Genomic DNA, 12,055 nt, shown 5'->3' on the forward strand with positions numbered 1-12,055 from the left:
AGTGTCGTTCCTGAAATCACCACCAGGGACCCCACCCAGCACTGCTAGAGCTCATGACCTCTGCCATGGATTTAATTACTGAAGGCCACAGCAGGGATTGTCTGGCTCCCAAGTCCCAGGCTGAGCTAGGCTTGGGAGACAGGAAACAACAGTGAGTAAAGCTGGGACCATCTAGCATGAGAGACAGGCTCACAGCCACCTCTGGTCCCAGGCTGAGAAAAGGCCAGGTGGGAGGAGGCTGGGTTAGTGGCTGGCTATGTGCAAGAGAGGGAGCTGCCTCCCTCACCTATAGTTTCTGTTTGTTTGTTTTTTGTTTTTTTGAGATGGAGTCTCCCTTTGTCACCCAGGCTGGAGTGCAGTGGCGGGATCTCGGTTCACTGTAACTTCCGCCTCCCGGGTTCAAGCGATTCTCCTGCTTCAGCCTCCCCAGTAGCTGGGACTACAGGCGCACCACCCTGCACGGCTAATTTTTTTTGTATTTCTTAGTAGAGACAGGGTTTCACCACGTTGTCCAGGCTAGTCTCGAACTCCTGACCTCAAGTGATCCGCACGCCTTGGCCTCCCAAAGTGTTGGTATTACAGGCGTGAGCCACCGTGCCCGGCCTTGTTTTTGTTTTTGTTTTGGAGAGAGGGTCTCACTCTGTCTCCCAGGCTGGAGTGCACTGGCACAATCACGGCTCACTGCAGCCTTGACTTCCCTGACTCAAGCGATTCTCCCACCTGTCTCTCAAGTAGCTGGGACAACAGGCGCGCCACCGTGCCTGGCTTTTTATTTTTTTTAATTATAGAGTCGGCGTTTTGCCATGTTGCCCAGGCTGGTCTTGAACTCCTGGGGCTCAAGCCATTCGCCCTCCTCAGCCTCCCAAAGTGCTGGGATTACAGGCGTGAGTCACCGCGCCAGGCCTTCAACCTAGTTTGAAGATGGGGTTTCCCGGGAGGAACCCTTCCCAAGGCTGGGTTATCACCTGGCAAAAGAAGGGGACTTCCGAGGTCGTTTGGTGAAGGCCTTCAGCAGATCTGTTTCACGAGCAAACTTCAGACTCCAGCTCCATGGGGGCCTATTAGCCCCACCCTGGTCTGCCTCTCTGAGCCTTCCTGAGCCGAGCAACTCCACTTCCTTATTCCATTCACGTTTAGCACACTCATTTGCACTTTCAACACCTGGGCGATTAATTCTTGCCCTTTTCCCATAGTTTTCCCTCTTGACAAGAGGAAAGCTTGCATTTCTATGTACCCCGATTAGGCACGCTCGCTCTCTCCCTAGAGCACCTCTGGTTCCCCTCTCCCACGCCCCTGCGTTAGCACAGGCGTTTCCAGAGTTGCACGCGAGCTCATTTGCAAGACCGTCTCCCCCTCCCATCCCTTCTTGGTCCCCTCTAGGGCCCAGGGCAGCAGCCCCGCCCCTGGCCCGCCCCCTCCCAGAGGCTGGGCCGCCGCGGCCTCCCATTGGCCGCCAGGGCTGGCAGGCTTCCCGGCTGGGGCTGTGATTGCCGCGCTCCAGTGTCAGTCCCGGAGAGAACGCCGGTGGCGGGGCTGGTAGCCCGGCAGCCGCAGGTGGGGCCACGAGCGCTGGCTGAGGGACCGAGCCGGAGAGCCCCGGAGCCCCCGTAACCCGCGCGGGGAGCGCCCAGGATGCCGCGCGGGGACTCGGAGCAGGTGCGCTACTGCGCGCGCTTCTCTTACCTCTGGCTCAAGTTTTCACTTATCATCTACTCCACCGTGTTCTGGGTGAGTGACCCCAGTAGGGCCCGGGGATGGGGGTGGGGACCCACAATCCGGCCGCCCCCTCACTGGCCCGGGGTTGGGTCCACACTTAGCCGCTCCAGGGAGTGCGCGGGTGAGCGCGCGCGGACTCCTTGTCTTTCTACCTCACATTCGGGCGGCCAGAGCTCAGCCTGAATTTTCAGCCGCCCTTTCGGGAGTGTTAGAGCCGGTTGTCGACCGACCGAGTGCCACCTGGCTCACCTGTGTGCACCGGCTGGGCGGTTTGCCCGCTGTGCGTCCGCTGGCCGGCTGGCTAGGCCGAGGTGAACGCGCTGGCCGCGCCCACCACGCCTACCCGGTAGGACTGACTGCCTCTGCATCGGCCTGTGGAGCTTAAGTAGTTAGGCTTTGCAGTCGGGGTTGGGAGACCTGGATTCCGGGTCTGGTCCCTGCTAGTTACTTGCTGATGCCCCTGAGCGAGACGCTTCCCCGCTCCGTCTTGGTTTCCTCTTTGGTGGATGCGCGTGCCTCCTGCGTGGCGAGGAGAAGTCCACCAGACGACGTCTCCTGCACACCTAGGTGCTCAGTTTCCGCTGTCGCTGGGCTTTACCTCCTCCTCTGCCTTGTTAGGGGGCAGGATGGTAGTGTTTAGACATGAACAAAGCTTTGAATTCCGTCGCTCCGTGTGGTCTTTTATTTTATATTTTATTTTTTATTTAAAACATTGCTAATCTCTGTATCGTTCCAATTTCAGTTTGTGCGTTTCTGAAATGAGCACTTGCTGAGTGATCTTGGGGAAGTTACTTCATCCCTCTCGGCCATGGTTTCCTCATCTGTAAATGGACACAGTAATTATATTCAACTCGTAGGATGCTCGCGGAGATTACATGAAATAGGCCGGGTACGGTGCCTAGTGAAGAGCTCAAGAAGTGTGAGACATTATTACTATCGTGGGCAGGGAATTTGGACACCTGTGGTGTAAGCTGCCCCAAGAGATTGGGTTTCTGTAAGGGCGTTTCATATTAGGCTGGGCCCTATTCTAGAGATGAGGATATCTTCCTATAGGCCAGCTCCGCCCCTGTCACTCCAGAATCGCTCTCTGCCTGCAGTATGCCACAAGAGCAGACTTGCCCAGGGACCCAGGGTGGTCACTGACACCCCATTCCCACCAAATACACACACTCTCCCCTGGTGTCCTCCTTAGCCCCTTGCTGGGTCTCTTCTGCTAGCAGGAGCTGCTGGATTTGCCATCAGGAATGGCTTTCCCTGTGACCCCTTTGTGGGTGGGGCCTCGCCTGGTAATCGGAGATCCAGATTCAGCTCTGTTACTGACTTATGGATATCTTAGGCAAGTCACTTTCCTGTTTTGGGCCTCAGAACTGTTCATTGACTTTTCCATCTAGAAAACTAGTCTGAGGCCAGTTTCCAATCCAATTCTCTGACTCTAGGTAATGTGGAGGAGAGATGAACAGTATGTTTGGGGGGTGGAGGATGGAGCAAGGACCTGTTGGTGGAAGCTCTAGGGAGACAGAAGGTCATATGTGGGATGGGAGTGGGGGTGATTTGAGCTATAAATCAGCGGTTGCATCAGAATCTACAGATTCTTGTGCCCTGGCATAGGTATTTATTTAAATTTACATAAGCTTAATTGTAGTAAATTACTTACTAGAATTAAGGTAATTCTAGTGTGCAGTCAGTATTGAAAACTGCTGCCCTAGATGGTCTCATAGGTCCCCTAAGTCCCCAGGATTTCTGTGCCTGCCCCTTGTGTGGTCTGTGAGCCCTTCTCTCTGTAGATCAGAGTTGAAAGAGCCTAAGGTTGATAGGTGGGGAGGTAGGAAGATGGAGTTGTATTTTGGGCTTCACCCCTTCCCCAGATATATAATCACAAACCAGTCTCTCTACCTCCTCACACTTCCATTTTCTCATCTATAAAATGAATAAGTGAATCTCTGCCCTGTACCTCACTGAATTGTTTTAGGATTAGTGATAGGGGGAAAGAGTGACATATGAGCAAAATCAGTGCAGTACAAACATACCTCATGCAGTTAAATAAAACCGAACTCTAATTTTTAAGGCTTTGTTCTGTCACTGTCCTTTGCAGCCCCCAGAGAAGTCCACCCAATGGCCCTTGCCTTGCTTCTCTTGGGCAGGGTGGTTCTCAGAACTTGGAATCCCTCCTCTGCCGACTGAGGTTGCCTTACCAAATCCTTAACTCCCATCCCTGGAAGTATTTCTGTTTAAAAGTCTCCACACCCATGCCAAGAACTCAGCCACCTGCCAACTCTGCCAGAGCAGCTCCAGGTGCCAGAGTTTGACTGCAGGGCAGGGCCCAGTGTGAGTAAGTAATCTGTCCTGGACCAGGTTTACTGTTATTTGGAAACCATTTACAGGAAAGCCTATTATCTCTGGTGCCATCTCTGGTGCCATCTCTGGGGTTGAGGGAAGGTTTACTTGCTTTGTAAGTCCAAACTGCTAGCAATTTGCATCTCAGTTTTTAGGTCTGGAGGGCCATAAGTTTTATGACAGCCTTGTACCTTCTGTAAGACTTTTTGCTTACTTTAAAAATTACTACTGGGGCCGGGCCCGGTGGCTCATGCTTGTAATCCCAGCATTTTGGGAGACTGAGGCGGGAGGATCACCCGAGGTCTGGAGTTTGAGACCAGCCTGGCTAACATGGTGAAACCCCATCTCTACTAAAAATACAAAAATTAGCCAGGTGTGGTGGTGTGTGCCTGTAATCCCAGCTACTCGGGAGACTGAAGCATGAGAATTGTTTGAACCCAGGAGGTGGAGGTTGCAGTGAGCTGACATCGTGCCACGGCACTGTAGTTGGGTGACAGTGTAAGACTCGGTTTAAAAAAAAAAAAAATTACTATTGACCAGGCATTGTGGCTCATGCCTGTAATCCTAGCACTTTGGAAGGCCAAGATGGGCAGATTGCTTGAACCTGGGAGTTCGAGACCAGCCTGGGCAACATGGTGAAACTCTGTCTCTACTAAAAATACAAAAATTAGCTGGGCGTGGTGGCATGCACCTGTAGTCACAGCTACTTGGGAGGCTGAGGTAGGAGGATCACCTGAGCTCAGGAGACGGAGGTTGAAGTGAGTTGAGATTGTGCCACTGCACTCCAGCCTGCATGAGACTCTGTTGCAGAAAATAAAAAATAAAAAATAAATTACTACTGATAGAAATGCATGCATGGGCTTGTTACAAAATTTAGAAGTAGAAAAGGGTAAGGCCGGGTGAGGTGTAATCCCAGCACTTTGGGAGGCTGAGGCGGGCGGATCGTGAGGTTAAGAGATCAAGACCGTCCTGGCCAACATGGCGGAACCCCGTCTTTACTAAAAATACAAAAATTAGCTGGGTGTGGTGGCGTGTGCCTGTAGTTTCAGCTACAGCGAGGGCTGAGGTGGAGAATCGCTAGAACCCGGGAAGCGGAGGTTGCAGTGAGCCTAGATAGTGCCACTGCATTCCAGCCTGGTGACAGTCTCAAAAAAAAAAAAAAAAAAAGAAAGGGTAGTGGTTAGTGACAAGCCTCCCCTCCTACCCCTCTCTCCTGGCCTGCCCAGTCCAGAGGAGGCCTTTGTTATCAGTTTCCTGTCACTCTTTTCTGAGCTATCGTAGTCAAAGGATGTCCTAGGACAAACATATGTATATTTAAAATAAGGTAGCACAGTATACACAGAACTACGTATGTAGCCCCTCTTTCACTGAAGTTTAAATCCACGTGAATTATGGAGATCTGCTAGGAGCTGCCTCATTCTGTGTGTTGGCTGCATAGATTCCACTCTAGGCTATGCCTTATTTATTTAATAGTCCCCAGCTGGGGAACTCTTAGGTTGTTCCCAGTCTTTCTTTCCCTCTCTTTCTTTCTCTTTCTTTCTTTCTTGTCTCTCTCTCTCTTTCTTTCTTTCTCTTTCTTTCTTTCTTTCTCTCTCTCTCTCTCTCTCCCCCCCCTCTCTCTCTCCCTCCCTCCGTCTCTTTCTTTCTTCCTTTCTTTCTTTCACTGAGAACAGTGACACAGTGAGTATCTCTGAATGTGTCATTTTGCACGGGTGTATATGTCTGCGGAGTAATTTCTAGGAGTGGGGTTGTTGAGTTAAGGGGTATATGAATATATGTTATACATGCAGACACGCACCTGCCATCAGTATATACAGCTTGATGAGTTTTCACAAAGTGAACACACCTGTACACTGAGCCCCCAGGTCAACCAGCAGAATGGATAGCAGAAGGCAGATACCCCTCAAGCCCTCTTCTAGGCACTATCTCTTACCTTTGGGGGTGATCACCACTGGATTATCTAGCAGTATAGAATAGCTTTGCCTGTTTTTGTATGTGCATTTAACATTTTGATGTTATTAAATTGTCCTATATAGAGGTGATACCAATTGTAATATTATTTACTTAATATGTTTATTTAAATTTACTTACTTTTTTTTTTTTTTTGAGACAGAGCCTCGCTCTTTCACCTAGACTGGAGTACAGTGGTGTGATCTTGGCTCACTGCAGCCTCTGCCTTCCAGGCTCAAGCGATTCTTCTGCCTCAGCCTCCCGAGTAGCTAGGACTACAGGCGCCTACTACCACGCTGGGCTAATTTTTGTATTTTTGGTAGAGACGGGGTTCTACCATGTTGACCAGACTGTCTCGACCTCCTGACCTCAAATGATCCACCAGCCTGGGCCTCCCAAAGTGCTGGGATTACAGGAGTGAGTCACTGCATCCAGCCTAAACTTCCTTTTTAAACTTAAATTTCTTTTCCTTTTTTTCCCTTTTTTAAAGTATATATTTTTTATTTTCCAGGCACATAGGTTCAAGTTGCCCTGAATGTGCACGCCTTTAAATTTATTCTTAAAAGGAGGCTTTATATCAGTATTATGAATGGGAAACCAAGACCCCCATCATAAATAGCAGGTAAAGGTTTAAAATAAATACAGTACAGGGAAAACAAAACAATGATACTAAATCCTAGCTGGATGTCATGGGTGCTGAAGGCTGTGACCCTGATGCCTACCGTCTCTGTTCAAAAGGTAGGTTGGCAAGTGCTTGAGGGGCTGAAAGACAAACTAGCACCCAAACTGAGACCCGCTCCTTGATGCAGTCGAAGGGGTCGAAAGGGCATTGAACGAGGAAAGCTCAGTCTGTAAGTCCCTATGATAGGTATGCCCCTAAACCACTTATGGTTATCTGTCCCACACTCAGGGCCCTCTTGTTTTCAGCAGGGAACTTTGGGGCTGCAAAAGGGTGTGTTTGAGGCTCACTTGGCAGAGCTGGCATGTACCCCAGGTCCCTGCGTCCTCAGGCAGGTGCTCCTTGGCCCTTCCAGTAAGTCATGGGGATGTCTGCGGGAGAAATGAGCTCACGCTGAGGCACTTAGAGCCTCCTTTTCCCACCACACAGGGTGAATCATTCTGACACATGCGCCCTCAGCCCATTGGGGACACACCTCTAATTTTAGCACTGCCCACGGGGTATCTTAGAGATCCGCTTACAGGACTGCTTTTCCTTGCTGGACTGTGGGCTCCCAGAGGTCAGGATTGTAGTTCATCCATATCCTCCTCTGAATGCTGCCCCTGGGGCCTGTGCACACAGTAGGTGCTCAGGGGAGGCTTGTTGCATGATGGTGATTGAGTCCCACTTGCACCTACAAGGCGAGGATCCAACTTGGGGCAGAGGCCTGGCTGGGGGTGTAACCCGCAGTGGTCAGGTCTACTGAGGCCTTGACTTTGCAAAGTGGGCAGGGCTGATCATGGTGCTATGGACTCTCCACAGAGCACCAAGCCTGTTTCCTTGATAACAGGGTAGGACTTTCAAGTGGGTAAAGGTGTCATGGCTGGGGAGTGTTGACTAATCAGGAAGAAAAGGACTTGGTGGGAGTTGGGGGCAAGTAGGGAGGAGCTGAGGGTGGGTAGGGGTGGAGGCAGCAAATGCCAGAGGCAATAGGAACTCTTTCTGGGCTTTCTCCAAGGAAGAACCTGCTTATTAGAGCTTGGCCTGTGATTTCTTACATTTCTTATAGTTTAATGGTTAAGAGTGTGGGCTGTGTACCAGGTTGCCTGGGTTCAAATCCCAGCTCTGACACTTAAAGGTTAAGTGGCCTAGACATAACTTCCATGCACCTAACCTACCTGAAGAGTTGCTAAGCAGATTAAATGGATTAATACATCTGAAGAGCTTAGAGTGGTGCCTGGCACATGACGAACACTCCATCAACTAGTCATGGATTAGTCGTTCTTTTCCTGCCTTCCTCTCTAGCCTTGCTGCTCAAGAGCCATAGACTTAAGAATGAGAAGGGCTGTTAAAGACACCTCTAGTGCAGCCTTTTAAATTTACCGATAAGAAATCAGAGGCCTGAAGAGAAGTGAGTTGCCTGAAAGCCCACAGCAAGTCAGTGACAGGCCAAGACCAGATCCAGGCTGCCTGACTCCAGTTTCTTCCTCGGGCCCCCATGACCTTTCCAGGCGCCATGTATGTTTCTCCCTGGTCTCAGGGTGAGGGTAGAAGATAACCTTTCTGAAAGAGGCCACGTCCCTGGCCTCCCAGTGAAGCACTAGGTGAAGCCAGGCCAAAAAGAAAGCACTTCTCTGGAGACAGTTTCCAGGAGGAGATTTTTACTTTCGAGAAGAGCTTTATTATTTTTGTGAAAATAACACATGCGCATAGCTTAAAAAATTCAAGCCATTCGGGAAAGTACAACGAAAACAGCAAAAGTCCCCTTTGATTCTACCACTGGGATTCAGCCACTGTTATATGTTGGTAAACATCCATCTGGACATCTTGTACATATATGTAGACATTTTATTTCTTTAATTATCTTTCTTATTGTGTTTGATTTGTCGAGCAAAGTTCATTTTCTGGCTCTAGGTAAGCATTCCAAATAGTGAAACTCAAATAGTGAAGCTGAAAGTGGGGCAGCCTTCATATTGGAGAAGTGGCCAGCCGTGCCTAACGGGCTGTCAGAGATGATCTCATAGCATCAGACTGGGCTCAGGCCTCGGGCACAGAGAGGTCCTCCCCTCCCCCAGTCTGGCCACAGAGCCTTTAAAATCCAGAGAATCAGGGCTGCAGCCCTGCCAGGGGTTTGGAGAACCTTCCAACACCTTCATTTTATAGATGAGCAAACTAAGGCCCTGAGAAGTGTCCTTCGCTCTTAACCTAGACTTTGTACATGGTCTCGTTCCCCGCTTTAATAGAGGAATTGCTTTATGTCGTAGGACTGGACCTTGCTGCCTTTGGGTTGGTTCCTGGAGAAGCAGGAATAACCACCTGCCCTCCTGCCCGGAGGCCTTTCTTCCCAGGTGACTCACAGTGCCACCCTGGGGTGGGGCTCACGGTCAACCTGATAAGGGACTGATAATGAAATTTCTGTACCAACTGGCTCTACACAGGGGAAAGATGTTTTCTGGGTAAGTCTGGTCAGAAGAGGTTGATGGGGGGAAAACAAAACAGACAAAAAAACAAAAAACAAAAAACAACGAAACAACCTTTCCCGGAGAGAACTTTTAGATGTGAACGGGTTTGAATTGACTTCTTGTTGGAAGGCAGGAGCATTCAGTCTTAACCAGCCGTGCTCTCTGGTTGGTTGGTTTGTTCATTAAGTCAACAAATAGTTATTTGATGCCTACTGAATGCCAGGCACTGTGATACCGTGATAGGTGTGGGAAGCAACTATGAACAAGACAGGTTTAGTCCAGGCCTTGGAAGACAGAGCAGTAAATAAATATCACTTGTGATAGGTGCTAAGGAGAAAATTAGGGAGCAAGTGGGGAGGGATGGGCGTTTCCACTTTCGATGATGTGGTCAGGGAAAGCCTTTAGGAGGAGCTGACATTTCAGCTGAAGCTCAAATAGAGAAGGAGCCAGCCATAAAGACTTGTCCAGAGCATCCCAGGCAGAGAGAGCCATGAGTGCAAAGTCCCTGAGGCAGGTCGCAAGCATGGCTGCAGCAGATGAGGTAGCCTGGGAAGGGCTGCGCTGTGGGTGGAGAGGGTGGCAGGGGCCTGGCTGTGTGAAGAGTTTGGGGTTCGAGTGACTGAGAAGCAAGGTTTCATTGTCAGGCCCTGTGGTCTTGCCATCCAGAGACCTAGATCAGGTGTTGGCTATTCTGTGTGACACTGGGTAAAGGACCAGCTCTCTGAGCCTCCGAGATGCCTCCTCTGTGGGTACCCCAGAGGGCAGTGGGGAGGATCCTGTGAGATGAGAGGTGCCAAAGCACGGGGCCTACTCTAGGGTCCCCCACCCACGGAGGGAGGGAGACTTTAGGCACCCCCTCCCCCCACGAATGGAGGGAGACTCTAGGGCTCCCTGCCCACGGAGGGAGGGAGAGTCACCTGGGAGCCTTGCATTGCTCAGGGGTAGCTGGGGAGATGAGATGAGATGAGATGAGATGAGATGAGATGAGAACCTCTGGAATCCGTCTTGTCAGAGGAGGCTCCTTTGCCCCTGGGGGTACTCAGCCTGCCTAGAACAGATGGCTATGGAACTAACTCCTCCAGCCAGCTGGTCTGACCCCTAGGGCGTGCATGTGGTCTTTTCCAGAGGCTGGGCCCCTCCCACCCCTTAGTTTCTGGGCTACCATGGCACACTGTCAGAAGCACTAGGCCACAACAGGCACGCGGGGCCAGGCAGGCCGTCTGAGAAGTGTCCTGCTAGGCTCTGAGGGGTCCCAGCCCTCGGTCAGCATGAGTTGTTCAGCTCCAAGCTAGGCCCCTGGGCTGGTGGAGGTGAGGAAGAGACACCATAGAGACACTGTAGACTTACGGTGTCACCTTCCCCAGCTAGAGAGTTGGCCTGTGAAGGTGGCAGCCATCTCTGCCTCTGGCAATGTGCCATGTTAGCCCAGGAACTAAGGGGTGGGAAGGGCCCAGTCCCTGGAAAAGACCACATGCACGCCCAAGGGGTCAGACCAGCTGGCTGGAGGAGCTGGTTCCATCAAGGGCCAGTCTGAGCTAGCCTGCCTGACTGTGGTGGCCTGACCACCACATTTTGCTTCATCTCTTTGGATTCTCAGAGTGACCCTTGAGCTGGGCTGGACAGGGGGTCTTGTCCTGTTTTACAGAGGAGTCTTTGGGAGGACTCTGAGGGCTTCGCTGGGCAGGGAGGCCTCGCAGAGAGGAGTGGAGATGAGTCTTAGGAGAGGGAGGGCGGGCTACAGAATGTTTTTTGGGCCTGAGTGTTGAGGTCAGAAATGTCCTCTGGGAAGACCAGGTCTGGAGGCCAAGCAGAGCTGAGGAGGATGAGCACTTCTTGGTTGGCGGGTGAGGAGAAGGTCCATGTGACAAGTCATGGACAACTCTCTGTGCCTTGGTTTTTTTGTCTGCTGGGAGGGGATAACTGTTGTGCTGCCCACAGGGGTGAGGCTTGGATGAGGCAGTGCCCACAGAGCGCTGAGTGGGCATCTGGCTGGGTAACCGTTCATGCAGATGCTGGGAGGAGACGCCGTCTGCCACGTGTCTCACCACAGTTTGCTTCATCTCTTTGCATTCTCAGAATGACCCCGTGTACCTTGTCCCATTTTATAGAGGAGGAGACTAAGGCCCTGAGCGGGGAAGTAACTTGTGTGAGAACCATCATTTGCATGTGTTCCTGGGACAAGAACTGTTTCACTGTGGGAAAGGTGCCTGTTGGGTTTTAATTTTTTCCAAAAGGGACTTTCTCGCCAAGACATTTGCATCTGGGCCTGCAGGGAAGCAAGTATTTCCCTGGAGGGTGGAAGGAAAACAGCCTTGGCCCAGATGGGCTTGTTTTTCCCTCTTCAGAGCCCTCCCGCTTCCTGCCTGGGAGAGCAGGAACCCCCAACTCCTGGGGCCACTGGAAGTCCCTCTCAGGATGTTGCCTGTGACCTTGTATGAGTGACACAGACTGTTTCCCATCTCCTACCAGAGGGTTGGCCATGCTGACCTCTCTGGCTGTGCTGGGTGCAGTGTGGGGAGACTGTGGGGGTGCTTGGGGTCAGGGTGTTCATTTCTGGGCACTCACTGTGTGCCAGGTGCTGGGTGCAGGCATGGGCACAGTGTGGCTGGTGGTGGGCTGAGGCCAGCCTCTGGCCCACCCTGTGGCAGATTGGGACCATCCCCTGGGTGCAGTAGGGTGGGGTGCTGGCTGCCGAGGCTGCACAGGATTCCGAGACTAGGTCACTTCCCAGAGTCAAAAGACAGGAACTTCTTGGCCAGTGGACCTTGACTTCATGGCTCAAGGCCTCCTACCCTGGGAGGATTTCACAAGAACACATGTCCACCATCCCCCCCCGCCACCACCCCCCCATTACCAGAGCCTCTGATTCAGTGGGTCTGGGCTAGGCCCAGGCACCCGTAATTAAAAAAAAAAAAATTATAATGACAGGGTCTTG

General features: G+C 51.4%; 1 protein-coding gene across 6 annotated transcripts in view; it reads left to right on the top strand.

Moving 5' to 3' along the window:
* The first annotated feature begins 1,489 nt into the window (after nt 1-1,489).
* TSPAN15 (tetraspanin 15) overlaps nt 1,490-12,055 on the top strand; it is a 62,086-nt gene continuing 51,520 nt past the window's right edge. For 2 of the 6 annotated variants that reach the window (XM_055092930.2, XM_063607713.1), the window contains exon 1: nt 1,490-1,728. In XM_055092930.2, coding sequence (XP_054948905.1) covers nt 1,633-1,728 — 96 coding nt within the window. In that variant the 5' untranslated portion in view covers nt 1,490-1,632. The remainder of the gene's footprint in view (nt 1,729-12,055) is intronic. The other 4 variants (XR_010113249.1, XM_014346472.4, XM_003815927.6 and 1 more) reach the window with 2 other exon arrangements.

This window comes from Pan paniscus, chromosome 8 (genome assembly GCF_029289425.2).
Source record: "Pan paniscus chromosome 8, NHGRI_mPanPan1-v2.0_pri, whole genome shotgun sequence".
NCBI lineage: Eukaryota > Metazoa > Chordata > Mammalia > Primates > Hominidae > Pan > Pan paniscus.